Here is a 17,973-nt window from a genome sequence, read left to right as displayed (position 1 = left end):
GAAGAAAACACAATTAATGCAAAAATGATTTTTTATATACAATTTATTGTATATTCTGTTTCAGCTTTGTGTGGGATTAAAAAAAAAACACATTCACAGCCCTCCTGCTCCAGCAAGGCCTGCTGTATTTTTTATTTGTTAGTTGTAGCGCAGGTATGTGGGCGGAGTTAATTAACACAAGTGGGAGCACCTGGCTCCCAGTGACCTGTCGGGCTTTCGTTATATTCAGTGTTACTTTGGTGTTTTCTTTAATATTATTTATTAAAATAATATTATTCTTAAGTTAAAACTGGTGTTTCTGTTGTGGCGTATGAGCTGGGTTGTGACAGTGTGCCACAGAGCAGATCCCCAACCCTGGTCCTCAGTTTTAGATGTTGCCCTGCTCCAACACACCTGATTCAGATGAACAGCTCATTACCAGGGTACTTAGATATATATGTATATATATGTATATATATATATATATATAAGTACCCTGGTATGTATACATATATATATATATATTTAAATATCAGGACATGAGAAACATTCAAGATGATATGTAAGTAAAGTGATTTTAAAAAAAAAAAGCTAAATAATGAAAGAGAAGTGACACATTATGTTGAGATCTTTTCCCTCGAATGCCTGGGAACAAACTTGAGTTTTATTGGCCGAGTTGGCTGGGCCTTCCAGTCAAACTCCAAAGGAATCTAAATTAAGGAAATCAACTGTAAATGAAATCAGAGAACAAACACATGAAGGTCATGTGTTAATGTGTTTTTGTATGTGTGTGTGTGTGTGTGTTGCTGTATCTCACCATCGTGTCATTGCATGTTTGCACAGTGTAATCATGCAGGATACGAACAAGGGCCATTTTCACCACGAGGAGAGCGTAACGAATCCCAACGCAGTTGCGAGGCCCGATGCCAAATGGCATGTACGCGTGCGGGTTCACCTCCTCACCACTGTCTTTACAGAACCTGCACGCACACACACACACACACACACACACAAATGAAAACTACTCCACATGTGACAACACTTCCTGTCATATTCATTTAAAAACATTGGACAAGACAAGATGATGAATGTCTCCTTTCTTCCATCTTCTACCTCTTTATCCTTCACATGGGGAGGAGGGGGGGTATAGGGAGAAAGGTAGGGTACAGCATGGACAGATCACTAGTCCATCACAGGGACACACGTAGAGAAAAACAACCATTCACTCTCACACCTATGGTCAATTTAGAGTGTCCAATTTACCTAATCCCATTATTGCATGTTTTTGGACTGTGGTAGGAAGCCGGAGAACCCAGAGAAAACCCACACATGGGGAAAACTCCAAGCAGAAAGGGCCTTTGTTCCAACTGGGTCACAAACCAGGGTCAGTCATCACTACACCAACCGTGTGGCCCCTTTCTTATGTTTCACTATTGCAGTTTCTTGTGGAGAAACAGAAGTATGCAGTTTGTTTCTTCTGCATTTTTACCTTTCCGGTCTGAAAAGCTCAGGGGAGCTCCAGAAACGAGGATCCCTGTGCAGCACGTACACGGGAATCCCAACCAAGGTTCCTTCAGGGATGGTGACGTCGTTGACTTGGATAGTTTTTTTGCACATCCTCTCAAGCCGAGGCAAAGGAGGCATCAAACGCAACGTCTCACAAATGACCTGGTCCAGGTATTGCAGACGGAGCAGGGCCTCGTATGAAACTGGAGCCTAGAGGTGAAAACAAGAAGAAGAAGGAGCTGTTCACTTCTGAACAGCTGAAAATGAAAGCTTCACAGAAGAATACATGAGGCATGAATATATCACTGTACATGTTTTGGTAGGCTGGCATCGATTTCTTGCAACAAGCTGTGCATGGCTTTGGGGTTGGTGGCGAGATTGTACAGTGTGTACGTGAGAGTGACGGTGGTGGTCTCGTAGCTGCCGTAGATGAAAATGAAGGCCTGGGAAAGAATCTCATGTTCAGTCAAACCTAGAACACAATCAGGTGAAACAGTTACCAGTGGTTATTATGGATCGTTCTGACATGCCATAGTAGTTATTTTATTTACTTTGCACACATAAATACAAGAAAAATAACAGACTGAGTGTGAGTGAAGTTGAGGTAGGAAACGTACAGGGGGCTCTTCTAAAAAACTGCACCCAGAATAATATTTGAAATCCATTCACCATCATTTCAACCCATGTTTGGGTGTAATTTCATAATAATCCAGCAAGTGGGGACATTGTATTGTAAATGGCCACAATTAGCACACTCTGAATATAATTCAGTTACTGCTGTTCATACAGATGGGAGACTTCAGATGCTGAGAGGGAATAAATGAAACTACACAAAAAATAAAGCCTCAAAAAGCTATTTTAAAGGGTGCCAGAATGTGAGGACCAGCCAAAATGTCCTCACTTTCCCAAAAATGTCCTCACTTAGGTCTACATTTGTCTTTCCTACACAGAGAGAGAGAGAGAGAGAGAGAGAAGTGATCATTTCTTTCAACGATGCTTCAGTAACTTGTCTGTTGTATGTCTGCATTTTAATCTGATCCAGGAAGCTTGGAGCTGCGTGGTGAAGGAAACAGCAGCAGCGGTCCCTGGTACATAACTTGAATGTAGCAGATATTTGTGTATAATTAGATGTTACACACTGCAGCTTTAATGACAGTTCATTGTTCATTTCAAGTGTCCCCCGGTGGACTCTATGAGGGTGAAGAACAAATTGGACAAAAACTAGGTCATGGAGTTTGACTGTTGGTGTTTCCTGAATCCCTGCTAAAGTGGAAACGTACCTTTCCTCGGCTGTTTCTCTTCGCTCTTTATCTCCGTCTTTGGAATCTCGCTCTGCATCATCACCTGCAGGAAGCTTGCTCCGCTCTAAGTTCAGCACAGCGAACAGTCAACATTTTTGACATGATTTATGAGGTTTGCAAAATGTATACTGTGGAATATCTAAATACAACAAAGAGGTCGGCACAGTGTATATAAAAGCACAACTTAAGGTGATGATGAAGGATTTTTTATACTGAGCTAAACTATTTATACATATTAATAAAGACATGACATGAGTAGTGTTTTAGCGTAGTGGTTTAAGTATTATTAACTTGTTGATATGTGCATTTCCCCCAAAATGAGTAGCCATTCTTTCATTTTTCATTCTGACAGACTAACATCTTACCGTATCTTCTGCACAGTGCTGGTCTTTAAATCTCTTTATGATGTCGTAAAAATAATCCACACTGAGGCGGGGAATCACGTCAACGTTCAGGAGTTTAAACAGAAGGACACTAAATGGAAATATCTCTGAAAAGAGACCAGACTTATTAACAAGAATGTGACAAGAAAGTGCATATACTGTACAAGTCTGTATCAGGAGTGGAAGGAGGATGAAGATCATCCTAACTAGAATTTGACTAAATCCTTCTTCACACCACCACTTGTAATCTTTTCTAATTACAATTAAATCAGACCCAACTGTAACCTGCTTTTAAATTGAATTAAATTGACTCTGTTCTCTGCTGCTTTTACTTCACCTCAATCCTTAACTCAACTCAACTCATTCCCTGTTGTGTAGTTTAGATGTTGAAGACACATATATAATTATAATAAAAAAAAATTGTATCCTGCAGTAGACCTGCTCTAAATTCAGTTTTTTTAAATGGCTTTTACTTTGGGAACTGCTTTCATTCTTTAAGTTAAAAAAACATTTGTCATCTTCAACATAATGTAATATTAATTAAAAAACGCTCTGCTGTTACAACTGTGAAGCACTCTTCGGGCACCTTTGTGGCCTCTCAGGGCCCTAAACAGCCACTTAGTCATTTGTGTGTTTCCACATTCTGTTGTGCAAGGACGTACTTAGTAGAAGTAAAGGCCAAACTTTGAAGTTCACGATCTTCTTGAGATGAACACTGAGAGGGTGATCGGGGTTCTTCAGGGCGTTTGCCTCGACTCCAAAAGAAGCGCTGGTCACGACATCTAAACCGTAAGGTGCCACAAACCTGTGGCACAAAAAGAGAAGGGTTGTTTAACACGTTTGCTCATTTCATGTCAGTGTCAAAAGTTGCTGCTGTATAACAGGATAACAAGGTGCAATGTACTGTTTGACATCAACATGTGCCTCCTCTTTTAGTTGCCCCAGTTTGTCCACGAGTCTGTCTGCATAAGGTGCCACGGTGGGAAAAATCTAGAAAAAAGAAGAGCAGTGTCATAATCAGAGGTGAAAAATAAAGACTCACCCATGTTAGGGAAGCTGAGGTATACATATCACAATGTAGAAATACTCAACAACAAATTTTAGTGAGAAGAATATCATCACTACAATCCTTTAGCTTAGGATTTAGGATAGAAGCTCAAGATACATAGAGATAAAAGTCACTGAAGCTGAGTTGTTATAACCTTTCATTATTATTATTATTATTATTATCAGTGTGATTATTATTATTATTATTATTATTGTTGTTATTAATAATAATAATAATAATAATAATAATAATAATTATTATTATTATTATCATTGATCAAATAATAATACATTTTATTTAAAAAGCGCCTTTTAAAAGACAATGTACATTAAAATCATAGGACCATGAGAACTAGAATAAAGGGAAAACATATATTGATAGTAATTCTCCCTCAGACCTGAAAAACAGCTCACTCACAGTCCAAGTGCTCACATGCATTATGTCTAACATTATGTCGATTGCTGAGTTCCTAACGGATAAATAAAGTTATTTGACGGACAGGACAAGATAAGATGAAATAATTAAACTAACAGAAAGGCAAGAGTCGAATTTACAGTTTAATCACCGGAAACAGTCGCCACACGACGTGCTGTGGACATTTATGTCTGTCAAAGATAACTTCCCTCACTACCACTATTTTACATGCAGGAAGCAGGAAATGGTTAGTGCAGAGGTCAGATATGATCACATATGTCAGACCTGCTCGAGTTTTCCACTGGAGAAGCATTGAGATACAGTGGCCCGAATCCGTTTCCACGTTTCATCTTTAACAAATGTAAGTGAATCAGCCACAGGTCCCATAGCAGGAGTGTCCTGTGAACATGAGCACAGTTACAGAGGGAACTCCACTCAATGTGACCACATATTAAATGTCTGTACTAGAGGGTGTATAGACAACATCCAGATGTTATACATAATATGATATTCAAAAAACTACTGATAATCTAATGGTTCAGTGTGTAACATTTAAGAGGGCTTATTTGGAGACATGGAATATAGTATGTTGTACTGCTTTAAAATAAAAAGTGTTGCTGAAAATAAGACTTTCATATGTATATGTAAAGTATATATGTACAGTATATACTGTATATTTTAGACCTTGCTTGACAGAGGCCACCATTTTGTGCCGTCATGTTTCTACAGCAGCCTGAATGGACAAACCATGTTTTGAAGTGGAAACTTTATATGCAAATAAATAATTTAGGCCACCTTAGTTTCATGAGAGCATAAGAAAGGGAGGAAAAAACATTTGTTACAATCTGCAGTCACACATTTCTCCTTCATAGAAACTTTATAAAACACCCTGACAACGGGAGTAACAGTAAAAGTAAAGTGTCATATCAAAGTCAGTGGTGAATGTTATCTGTGACGACATTTAACACCTTGTCGCTTACTTCTTCTTCCTCTGTGTATGTGTGTGTTTCTGGGTTTTTTTTTCCAGATATTTCAGATAAGACAGACTCCATACAAGCTGACGCTGGCTGCGTACAATCTAATTTACCTATCGTATCTAACGTGGACTTGAATTACACCAAGTAAATTCCCTCTTCTACATAATGGGCCCTTTGCACAGCAGCCATATGACAGGTCACAGCAGGAAAAGCACAGGTGTAAATAATCAAATGAACGATGGCTGCGTTTGATTAAGCTTCCTCACGCGTGAACTCAACAGAGCCATCGTTAATGTGGTCAATTGCACCTGTGCGTCTCCTGTGCTGAAACTTCCAAATGGGACCTGAAAGAGTTGTTGCCTGTAACAACATGTTCATTTCAGAGAAATCTTCCTGCTGTGTCCCTGACTACACCACACGCTTAATTCCAGAATGAAGAATGACAGGTCTCTCACCCTGCGGTTGGTGAACACAGAGTAGCACTCCTGCACCATCACAGTCTTAATGATCTCAGGGTCTGCCACCATTAGCACTGGTAACCGAGCGTCATACAACCTGCACCAAAACACGACAACACCACAGGATGAAGCAGTGGGAGCCGGTTATTAAACAGAAATATTGTTACGGTGTTACCTTCAAAGAATCAATGAAATATATGTTCATTTAATTTTAAGAGAAAGAAATGTTATCATTTTATTTATAATATATGATACAACATCTCACATTTAACCAGTTGTATCTGTAGGAGTTCTCCTTTAAAGATGAGGCAAAAAAAACTCACCCCCAGACGTCTCCATATTTGTCTTGGCACTCACGGTCAAAGCTGTAAATCCCCTATAAAGAATATCAGGTACATGTGTTAACAGAGAGAGATTAACTGTGTTAGTATAGCAGACTTACATTTGTCATCAAATGTAAACGTGATGAGGACATAAGGAACATCATCAAGTCTCACCCTCAGCTACCAAATACCTTTTTAAAGTATGGAAGTGTTCCAACAAAAGGCAGAGGCCTTGGTCCTGGTATTCCCAGCTTTTTGAATAAATGATAAGGCCAAATGCCATACCTTTTTAAAAACAGAATTAGTATCAGTTACACGGAAAAGGGATCAGCATTACAATAGACAAAGACACATCTGACTGATAGTTGATGAAAAGAGATGAAACTACTCACAAGAGCAACAGGGTGAAAGCGAGAGTCAGCAAAGTCCAGGTTGTTGGTGAAAACCATGTGAGGACCGACATTGTGACTGTGCCGATGCAAAGCGTGACACAAACTGCCTGAGAAATGAGGAAGTATCGGAGACTCATGGTGGAGCTGTAAATGAAAACGAGCTGCAAGAACACATTCCTCATCCATCAACTTTTTTACATAACATCATTTACATACTCAACCAACAGCTCTGCTTTTTTAACAGAATGGGTCAACATAAATACTTATGTCATGAAAGTCATGAAATCCAGATTATTTTGCATGGATATTAGCATTATATTTATGAGGATCTCTGTATTATTTCTTGTAAAAGGTCCAAAAATGTAACTCATAATGTAGAAGGAAATGAAAAAGCATCATGTGTGCACCCCATAATAGGGTCCACTCCAAAAGTTAATAGTTTTAGTTCCAATAGCAGTAATTCTGCTAAAAGACAGACAGACAGATATGTATTAAACATAATCATTATCAGAGAAAAAAGACAAAGTAAATATTTTTGACATTTCTTTTATTGTGGGTAAAACACACAATACCTATAAACACCTATAAAACACGGATTATTATTACAATTTTCTATTTTTCTCCATAGTTTTAAAGTGATATATCTTCCCCCGCAAGTGCACATGTAAAAAGGAGGGGCAGAAGTTTTAGGAATAATCAAATGTTTTAAAAATAAGTTTCACTTGTATTAGCCATTGAAGTATTAGCTTCACATGTTTAAATTTCATCAGCTAAAAACACTAAAAGAACAGCTACTACTACAAAATGGTGACTTTGGCTGGAATTCAGTGGTGACACATGTGTAGAGCTCTTCCCTCTTGGGCTAACGTTGTCTGGGAACAAAGTTGAGTTTTATTGGTCGAATCGGCTGGAGCTTCCAGTCGAACTCCAAGGGAATCTAAAGGAAGAGATGGAAAATTAAGGGACGGGGACATGACGGCAGAAGTGTCCCTGAGTCTGATTGTACACACATGTTGCCCTAATTCTCACCATGGTGTCTTTGCATGTTTCCACAGTGTAGTCCTGCAGGATACGAACAAGGACCATTTTCATGACAAGGAGAGCATAACGCATCCCAACGCAGTTTCGAGGCCCAAGTCCAAATGGCATGTACGCATATGTGTTCACCTCTTCGCCACCGTCTTTACTGAACCTGCGAACACACACACACACTTCTATAGGACACTGCACTGACTTCATTTGGACAGCCTAACCAAAGCATTATCCCTCTTAATGACCAACCTTAACCTTAACCTAAGCAGAATGCAAATCTTAAGCCTAAACCTCCTCAGAAATCAGACTCATTAGGAACAGCTTTGGTCTCCATGAGGACTACTGGCCCCGACAAGGTCAGTGTTTACATCAGAAAAGATCCAAGGAAGAAAGGAAGTCTTATTACACTCTCAACCTACTCCTTCTGAACCCTCAGCACTATTCTACCTGTCCATCTCTCACTCTTTCTCAGCACTCTATTTGACACTGAAGATCCGTCTCAGCTGCAAAACACCAACAGTATCCAAAGCCATTGGCTTCTCAGAGTGAATCTCCTGGATCTGTCCATCATGTGAGGCATATTTACCTCTCTGGTAGGAAAAGCTCAGGTGAGCTCCAGAAACGAGGATCCCTGTGTAGCATATACACAGGGATCCCGACCAGGGTTCCTTCAGGGATGGTGATGCCGTGGACCTGCACTGTCTTTTTGCACATTCTCTCAAGCCGCGGTGCAGTGGGAAGCAAACGCATCGACTCACAAATAACCTGGTCCAGATACTGCAGGCGGTGCAGGGCCTCGTACGAAACTGGAGCCTAGAGGTGAGAAAAAAGGCAAAAATATCTGCTCAGTTCTGAGAACACATGAGGAATGTTAAAGGTGCTATATGTAAGAAATGTATCCGATTAACGGTTAACAGTTGATAACCTTTTTTTTTTTGCCAAATAAATGAAAAGCATGTTAAAATGCAGCAATGTCTGCCCTCATGCTGTTAAAAACATCACTTTGATTTAAGATTGTTACAGTGATGTGGCTCATGAGGCTGTGTGACATGTCCTCATTTGATAAAAGGGGCAGTTAAATAGGACTTTACAGAAGAAAATGAAATATGGTAGTACATCGCTTGGTAAGCTGGCATCGATTTCTTGCAGTAAGTTGTGCATGGCATCAGGGTTGATGGCCAGATTGTACAGGATGTAAGCTAAGGTGACACTGGTGGTCTCATAGCCGCCTAAGATGAAAATGAAGGCCTGGGACAGGATCTCGCGTTCAGTCAAACCTACAGCATAAGATGAAAAGGTTAAAAGTGGCTATTATAGGTCATGTAGGTCCATATCTACGGAAGCGCATTGCATTCACTTGAAAAAAAAAAATTGGTTTGTTTTTCTGAGTAATTATTTCTGTTTTCCAGAGTTATTTTTTTTCATGGTTGTTTTTTTGGAGAATTTTCTGATATATAGTCCTGTCCTTCAGTCACATACTGTAGATCAGGGGTCTCAAACTGGCGGCCCGGGGGCCACATGTGGCCCTCCAATCGATTTCATACGGCCCTCCAAACAATATCAAGTTGTAACGAGTCATTTCTATATGTTTTTATTTTTAAATGAATAGATTAATTTTGCATCATAAATATGTTTTTTTTTATTGTTGCATATTAAAACAAGCACCTATATTTTGAAATGATCCAATCCAATCCAACTTTATTTGTAAAGCACAAAACAAACACAGTGGACCAAAGTGCTGTACAGAATAATGGATAAAAGACAGAAAAGCTCACATGAGGCAAGAGTACATATAAAAGATAAAAGGAATTAATACGGCACATTGATATGTAATTTTGAGCTCATAACGTCCACCTCTCAAAAAAGTTGGGCTTTCTTTTACTTGACTGGCCCCCGACTGACCAGACGAGACAGTCAGTGGCCCACAGGTCATTAGAGTTTGAGACCCCTGCTGTAGATGGTATGACCATTAGTTTGTCGACTTTACGCAGGCACCTGAGGACTTTGCGGTTGTTCAGAAGGAAAGCTCATTTGGATCTGTTAGACATAGCAATGTTTCTCCAGGATCAGTTGGACAGATATGGCATGCTCCATGGATACAAGATGATGCATTTGAAATGAATTCTAAAATTACTCAGAAAGAGTTTTTTTTGTTTTTTTTCAAATATATGCAGTGCGCTTCTGTACGCCTCAGGAGTGAAATAAAGCAGATGTGCTGAAAATAAAACCTACAGTACCTTTACTCGGTTGTTGTTCCTTACTCTGTGTCTCCGTCTCTGGAATCTCGCTCTTAATCATCAACTGCATGAAGTCTGCTCGGCTCTAGGTCAAATTTACAAAATGACTACACATTAAAGTGTGGGTGATAATACATCTGAATGAGCGCAAACACTGGACGATTAATAGGAGCACTTTAACATAGTGCTAAATCAATTTCTTGGTGAGAGGAACATAAACTAAGTGTGAAAATGTTTTTAATAAATGTTTAATGGGACTTTGCATTATAATTTGTGACAGATTCTGTGACAAGATTAGAAATTTCCACTCTAGGATTTAAAGCCAGTGGAACTATTTTTGATAAAATGTTATTCACATTGGAGGATACTTCCAAAAGTTATTTGCTTCACCCAGAAAACTTCAACAAGACTATTCTTGCAACATGTTTCAACAGTTAAATAGTTGCACAACATGAGCTGGTCTCAGTGTCATGATTTATTTTTTCTGTGAATTTCGCTTTTCTCGTAGTAATTTGTGTCTAAATGATGTAAAACACCACCTTTACACTTTTTGTATGAATTTAACAAATAAACAACATGATATATGGTTAAGCTCTGGTGAAAGAGATGTTTCAAGCCAAGTTAACTGGGTCCAAGCTTCATATGTAATAGAAGTGGCATCAAACTTTTCCACCAACTTGAAAGATAAGGTTAAAAACCTACCGTGTCTTCTTCACAGTGCTGATCTTTAAATCCCTTGATGATGTTGTAGAAATAATCCACACTGAGTTTGGGCATCACTTCAATTTTTAGAAGATTCATCAGGCGAGAACCAAACGGAAGCATCACTGGAAAGAGACCAGTCGTGTTAAAAAGACATGTACGCAGTGATGCTTATGTAATAGAAATAAATGATGTAGAGAACATACTTATGAATACAAGCATAAAATTAATGTTCATGACTTTTTTGATATGAACAATGAGGGGGCCATCTGGGTTATTTTGGGAGTCTGCATCGACACCAAAAGAGGCGCTGGTCACAACATCTAAACTGTAAGGAGCCACAAGTCTGTGGTAGGAAAAATAGAGTTAACATGTTTGTTCATTTCATGATTAAAATGTAATGGTTTGCTGACAGAAAAACGCACTGTTTGACATCCACTTGTTCGTCCTCTTTCATTTGCCGAATCTTCTCAATGAGTCGCTCTGCATATTGAGCCACAATGGGGAAAACCTTTGGGCAAAAACAGAAAGAAGAGGACGTGTTATGATCTGTAGTGAAACAAGGACTCACTGACACTAAAGTAAGCAAATACCACAATGTAGAAATACTCAACAACAAGTGAACATTCTTAGTATTTGAGTGTTAATATTAGCGGCGGTTTGGGATTGAGTTACTTTTAATGAAACTGACCTTCTGCACTGACCTCTGGCAGTGATAGTTTTCTCTTTTTCAGACCATTCCCAGCAAACCCTTGATATGGTTGTGCATGAAAATCCCAGTATGATCAACTGTTTCTGAAATCCCCTCTGGCTCCAGCAACCATGCCATGTTCAGAGTCACTTAAATCACCTTTCCTCCTTATTCTGATGCTGAGTTTGAATTTCAGCACCTTGTCTCGACCATGTCTTCATGCGTCAGTGCAGTTGCTGCCATGTGACTGACTGATCATACAGTTTCTATACAATCTGATTGATTGATTGTATTCATTTAAAAAGAGGAGATGCAGTGGTTCATCAAGAATCATTGTAATCGTGTAATCAATGTTTTAAATTATTATTACATTGCCTACCGTCATAAGTACGTGAGTTAATAAATAGAAAACCTGTTAAGTCCTCATAAATAGGACAGTAAATAAAAACCAAACTATGAATGTCATTGTTAAAATCCCAATCTCCACCTCACCTGTCTCCTCATCACTGCCACACCTACCTGGACCACACCCCTAATTCTATATAACCCACCCCTTCCGCCCTTTGACCCCCCCTATTTTCCCTCCTAACAATCCACGAGAACAAAGGGACACTGGCTGTGAGTTTTATGGACGTTCACTCATTTAATGATTCATTTGGTTGATACTACATATTGTTTGAAGATTTACGTATTGTTTGTTTTTCATTATACTAGATTCCTGAGTTTAATCCTTTGCTAAAGAGAGGAAAGTAAGAGTGGATGCATTATTGATGTAAGTCTAAGACAACCTCATTTGGTATTGTATATTTGATACTTTCTAGATTGTAATATTTCCTTTATCATTTTCAAATAGACAAAATCATCCACCATTACCCCTCATCACCAACTACCGTTTACTTGGAAATCAAATATTGGAACTTGGAAAGCTGCCTGGATCCTGTGTTTAAATGTGCACCCAACATATGATGGTCAGTGAATCACCGATACTATAGTGTACAGTTTTTTCAGTCATTCTCAAGTTCACACATCAAACACAGTCTGTGTTCTTCTGAGATGGCATTTAAAGTACCAGTCTACGCTGGAAATCTTTTATCCATTTACTAAGGGTTCAAGAGATTTAACAAATTACACATTTGGGTTTAATTGCATTTTGAGAAAGTCTCATCTGGAAAAAGGATTTGTAAATACTGTATACGGCAGAGGAACTTAAGATGTGATTCCAACCTGTTTCATTCTTCCACTGGTAAAGCATGGGGATACAGTGCTCCGAATTCTTTTCCATTTATCATCTTTAACCCCTGTAAGTGCATCATCAAAAGGTCCTTCTATGAGATTCTCCTGAGAAGAAGAGCAGAGTTAAAGAAGAATATCCACATTTCCTGTTTACATGTTTGTACGGAAATGATTTTCATAGAGATTCTTTTTTGCATCAGCTCGTCTCGTCCGAGTGCTGCATGGAACTTGTTTTTTATGAAATGTACATTTCATAAAAAATCTTCTAGCAAATGTCGCTGTGTTTCTGAACACAGCATGCTGAATCTCAGAATGAAGGATGGCGGGTCTCTTACCCTGCGGTTGGTGAACACAGAGTAGCACTCCTTCACCAACACAGTCTTAATGATCTCCGGGTCTGCCACCATTAACATTGGTGCACTTGCATCATACAATCTGCTCAACAACAGGACAACATTTGAAGCGTAAAAAGCAACCGTGTCAGCTCAAACAGTCAATTAGATCTATTATATGTTGATTACATTTTAAAAAACGAGGACCTTTTTCTTTGTATTTTTATGTGGCAGGATGAAAATTGATTATAGTTACTTATTTAAACTTACTAATTAGTTGTGTTATTATTTCATCTGTGATCATTTGAGATACACAATACCATTTACTCAAATAAATACCCAATAAACTAGATGTTATTGTGCGACATTTACTTAATACAGTATATACTCTAAGGTTACTAGTTTCTTTTGCAGATTACAATTTCACAATAATAATAAACATGTTCCAACACATTTTAATTTTTAATTTATGTCAGCCCACCAGAAGAGATTCCCCTTTAACTTAATTTGTCTGTAGTACTGTAGTACAAACCTTTGTTTGTAGTAAAACAATATTTAAAAGAATGAATTAAATGAATTCTCTGATGCCTTCCTAGTATTTCCCGTTAAAAATGAAGCAACAACTCACCCCCAGAAATCTCCATATTTTGCTTGGCACTCACTGTCAAACTTTGGAATTCCCTATAAGAAATAATCGGGCATATGAGTTACAAATTGTTAAAAGGATCATCGGGCACAGAGCAGGTACAAACATAAAGACAGCTGAATCCTGTTTTAGTAAAATGAGCTTTGATTGTCTGTAAATGAATGTATATACAGTACATGATATGGTCATATATGGTCAATATCATCAACTCTCATTTTAAATAACAACATTAGAATAAGAACCATCAGAATCAAAATACTTTATTAATTATTTGAAGGAGAGATGAGTGCTTATTTATACGGTATACCATACCTTCTTTAACAAGTGAAGTGTGCCAATAAAGGGTAGAGGCCTTGGTCCTGGTATTCCAAGCCTTTTGAAGAACATATAAGGCCGGATGCCATACCTATAATTAATTATAGACAATTTAGTTTCAGAAAGAGAATCAGTATTGCAAAACTCACTGCAGGAGAGTGAACAAAACAACAACAACTAACCACAGGAAAAACAGGGTGCAAAAAAGAGCCACTAAAGTCCAAGTTACTGCTGAAAACCATGTGAAGGCAAACATTTTGACTGTCTACAGACAGAGCTGGACATAAAATGTCCGAGGAATGAGAAAAGGGAAGAACATAACAAAACAGAAACATCTGAAGTCATGCCCAGTGGGAGGAGCCAGGAGTGACTGCTCAGCACATGATAAGAGGTGACCAAACAGATCCAAATAAAACATAATAACGAACTTATTTGCATTATTTTGTTAAATGTTATGTTTGCTTGCATTCACTAATGTTCTGAAACGCACAAATGGCAGGAAAAACAGCAGAAAGAAAAGTAAAGAGGCAGGAAATGTTTTTTTCTTAAAGTGATAGATATTATTTATGTTATTTTAACACAACAAAACAAGTGTATTAATTATAATTATCGTTATATTATCAGTAGAAATTATCTACTGCTTTAACACAGTGGGTGAGAAATATAACAAATGGGTGTAAGAATATTGATAAAACAACTATTTGATATGAACGCTTTTGAGCCTTGTTGTTTCCCGTAGATAACCCGGAAGTATTAATACCGACTTGCACCGCCTCAGAGTGCTACACACATGTACACAGTTTTGTGATTATCTGTGTTTTTCTGCACGGTTTAACATCCTGTCACTGGAAAATCAGAGCTCCCATTGTATTAGGAAGAAGACGAGGTAAGGAAGAGAGCGGCGTATCATTTAGTATGAGCATGAAAAGTAAAACATATACGTCCTTTTCGAGCTGCCCTTGGTCTCGGCTAAAGCTAAGTTAGCATCACGTAGCTCCCTACGTTCACACAGTGTCATTGGAAATTCGGGTCATAGTTCAATTTTAGGTCATAAAAGTTGTAAGTTCAAATAAACAAATCCATTGCAAAACCTGTAGGTATAAAGGTCAAGTCAACAGTAGTAGCATGACTATTAGGAAAAATAAAGACGTTTGTGTATGTGTGTGTGTATATTGTGTAGGTGTGTGGACTGAAATTATTACATTTTATTATTAAAGAAGTCATTTATGCTCTCGTTTACATCGAAGTGATGTACTCATACTTCTTAATTTTTTTATATTAACAATTTACATGACGTAAAAATAATAAAATACAGTGTAGGCTTGTTGGGTAGTGCAGGAGGGAACAAATTAAATTAAATAATGATTGTATTGTAATATTATTGCTTTTCTGGACAAAGATCCCAGATGTTGTTCCTGTAAGCTGTTGGAGCCACTCTCCCAATTTGATGGTTACAGCTCGTAGTGTTCCTATCCTATGTCACTTGGTATTGGCACATCTATCACTCTTGCCCTATTCTGCTGCATATTGACAACCACTGTGTCTGTTTGATAAGCCACTACCAGTTTGTCTGTCTGGATCTGTGAGTCCCATACGATCTAGCCCACATTTGCAGGTGTCTTCCATCTCGATTCTGGGTTGAAGTGTTCTATGTAGGCCTTCCCAGCCAGCGTCTTACACCCTGCTGTGATGTGCTGCACTGTCTCAGTGGCATCTTTACACAGTTTACACCTTGGGTCCTGCCTGGTGTAATAGACCCCAACCTCTATTGATCTAGTGCTTAGGGACCTGTTCCTGTGCAGCCATGATCAGTTTCAGTCCAGCTTTCTCCAGCTATTGTTATGTTTTGCTGATATCAGCCACTTAGATTTGATGGTGGAACATGCCATGTAGGGGTTTGTACTTCCATGTTTGCCTTTCTGGCTCCCCCTCTCTGTTGCTGGGTTTAAGCATTCACTTAGGCGGTCATCATTACGGACCATCTTCCTGATGTATTCTTGGATGGTAGTTGTTTCATCTTGGATTGTGGCTTTGGTACACACTAGTCCAAACATGTATGGAAGGGCAAAATATTTATATTTCATTGTTATCTGCTTACTTAAATTTAAGCATTGTTACATTTAAATTGTCATCTGCTTACTTGAATATTTTCCTACATTCTTGCTCAGGCTCTAATTTGGGTGTGCCCAAACATTTTAAGGGCCTCAAACCTCTGAAGACCGACAAGCCTGTGGTCTAAAGAGTGGTATTTTACATAGCAGCAATGAGTTTTTTTGGTGTGAAAAATACCACTATTGCCACATATATCACTGATGATGTTCAATTTTTACTTTTCAGAAAATTATCAGCTGCCATGTTTCTCACCCTCACATTGCTGAGGAAAGGTATTCCTGGGAAACAGTGGATTGGAAAGTACCGGCGTCCACGACAGATCACATGGCAGATGAAACGCAATACTGTGAAGCGTCTGGAGATTGAGGCAGAGAACGAATACTGGATCAGCCGACCCTACATGTCTCCAGAGCAGGAGCACGGTCACGCTGCAGAGCGCAGAGCCCAGAACTGGCTCAAGATCAAGGAAACCAAGTTCAACAATTTTCCAGAACACAAGAACCTTATAGATCATCTGAGTCATCTCAAAATCACAAAGACATGGTCTAGTTAATGTGAAATGACATGCAAGGACTTGCCAAATATGACAATACAACATGTTCTCTTTTTGTTAATAACATTAGGCAGATGTTCTGTTGACAACCAATACCTTAGTTACCAGTTTTAATTTTAATGTAAACTCTGTCTTTGTGTGCGTTTTCTTACAAAAACTGAATCTGCACTGCAACAGGTCTGTAATTCTCCACATAGAGTACAGGCTCTGCAGATAATGAGCTCTGTGGCTACTGATTTTCAAGCTAATTAAGCAAATACAGTTTCATGTTGAGAAATCCAGGCTGCACTGGTTGGTTTATAAAATCTCACTAATAATATAAACTGCTGAAGTGTGTTCCACATTATGTGGAAGTTGGCAGCCAGTAAACCCAGATATATCTGAAACTAACATTTGGAAAACAAAAAATGCATCATTTAATAAATTGTTGACACTCATGGTAATGGCTTTACTCCATTCATGGATTTTGTCAGACCTGCTGTAATTTATGGAAACGTGGGTTGTGGTGACATGATGTCATCATGTCACTCAATGGGTCTGTAGTGACTCAATGCAAGTCAATGACCCTCTCTGAATCATTGGTTTGTTTTTACTGTCTGGATGATGTGTTTATGACTTGTCTGATAACAGTTATTGACCTTACACAACCTGTATTACAACACAAATTCAGATCATATGTGATCACTCGGTAAAGCTTTTTAAAAGTCGTGAGTCTCGGATAATGCTGCACCTTCTACCTACTGATGTTCACAGGGAGAGATAGCTCTATCTACAGCTGTAAACGCATAAATGAACACATGGTGTGGCTGTATATAGTCATAGTGTGGTATAATCAATATACCTGTCAGTGAAAAGGGCCTAAAAAAACCAAACAAAGATTTTTAATTTTGAGTGATTTTTCATCACAAACAGCCTTTGGGGAAGTGTATTCAATTTCTGCCAATAAACCCTGTTACACACTGGACCTTTAATTAATCCAAATTAACAGGGTTAGTCTGAGCTCTGCTGGTCTCTGTATATAAGTCTTTAAAGAAGTGTGATGTGAACCTGAAACAACAGGAAAGACCAAGACACCAGGGGTGTAACAAAGATACTTTAATGAGATGGTTTTTGTGTTTTCTATTTGGACCTTTTTTGGGCTTTTTGTTTAAATTTGGTGTGAATGTCATCACCACAAGAGATGATTTGGGCTCTGCGTGAGTTTTCGACACTGCAGGGTCCAAAATAATTGAACAGGATTAATGAGCTGTTTGGATAAATTGTGTCTTTGAGAGGGTGAATTCTACTGCAGGAATCAGAGGGAAAAGCCCACATGGTGCAGAGTCACTGCTCCTCAGGG

At 38.6% G+C, this 17,973-nt stretch overlaps 3 protein-coding genes across 4 annotated transcripts; 1 reads left to right on the top strand and 2 right to left on the bottom strand.

Moving 5' to 3' along the window:
- Window positions 1-25: 25 nt before the first annotated feature.
- Window positions 26-7,173, bottom strand: LOC131474076 (cytochrome P450 3A56-like). 2 transcript variants are annotated; one of them, XM_058651816.1, is made up of 13 exons: window positions 6,782-7,173; window positions 6,581-6,674; window positions 6,390-6,442; window positions 6,064-6,163; window positions 4,917-5,030; window positions 4,074-4,159; window positions 3,832-3,974; window positions 3,152-3,276; window positions 2,766-2,850; window positions 1,797-1,957; window positions 1,469-1,695; window positions 797-959; window positions 26-707 (listed from the first exon to the last, which is right to left on the bottom strand). In XM_058651816.1, the coding sequence occupies exons 1-13, from the start codon at window positions 6,961-6,963 to the stop codon at window positions 690-692; spliced, it is 1,551 nt and encodes a 516-aa protein (XP_058507799.1). In that variant the 5' UTR covers window positions 6,964-7,173; the 3' UTR covers window positions 26-689. The 2 variants fall into 2 exon arrangements, with proteins under 2 accessions (XP_058507799.1, XP_058507798.1); XM_058651815.1 differs by having other exon boundaries at window positions 26-689.
- A 138-nt stretch (window positions 7,174-7,311) lies between these two features.
- Window positions 7,312-14,296, bottom strand: LOC131474077 (cytochrome P450 3A27-like). The gene is made up of 13 exons (XM_058651817.1): window positions 14,152-14,296; window positions 13,967-14,060; window positions 13,637-13,689; window positions 13,012-13,111; window positions 12,668-12,781; window positions 11,178-11,263; window positions 10,959-11,098; window positions 10,753-10,877; window positions 10,051-10,135; window positions 8,930-9,090; window positions 8,400-8,626; window positions 7,811-7,973; window positions 7,312-7,718 (listed from the first exon to the last, which is right to left on the bottom strand). Exons 1-13 carry the CDS (start codon window positions 14,223-14,225, stop codon window positions 7,644-7,646), a joined length of 1,497 nt encoding a protein of 498 aa, XP_058507800.1. The 5' UTR covers window positions 14,226-14,296; the 3' UTR covers window positions 7,312-7,643.
- A 423-nt stretch (window positions 14,297-14,719) lies between these two features.
- Window positions 14,720-17,071, top strand: mrpl57 (mitochondrial ribosomal protein L57). The gene is made up of 2 exons (XM_058651821.1): window positions 14,720-14,855; window positions 16,307-17,071. The coding sequence occupies exon 2, from the start codon at window positions 16,323-16,325 to the stop codon at window positions 16,632-16,634; it is 312 nt and encodes a 103-aa protein (XP_058507804.1). The 5' UTR covers window positions 14,720-14,855; window positions 16,307-16,322; the 3' UTR covers window positions 16,635-17,071.
- The last annotated feature ends 902 nt before the right edge of the window (window positions 17,072-17,973 follow it).

Source organism: Solea solea, chromosome 15 (genome assembly GCF_958295425.1).
Source record: "Solea solea chromosome 15, fSolSol10.1, whole genome shotgun sequence".
Classification (NCBI taxonomy): Eukaryota; Metazoa; Chordata; class Actinopteri; order Pleuronectiformes; family Soleidae; genus Solea; species Solea solea.
Note: the sequence above shows the minus strand (reverse complement) of the source record. Positions and strands in the feature narration are given on the sequence as shown.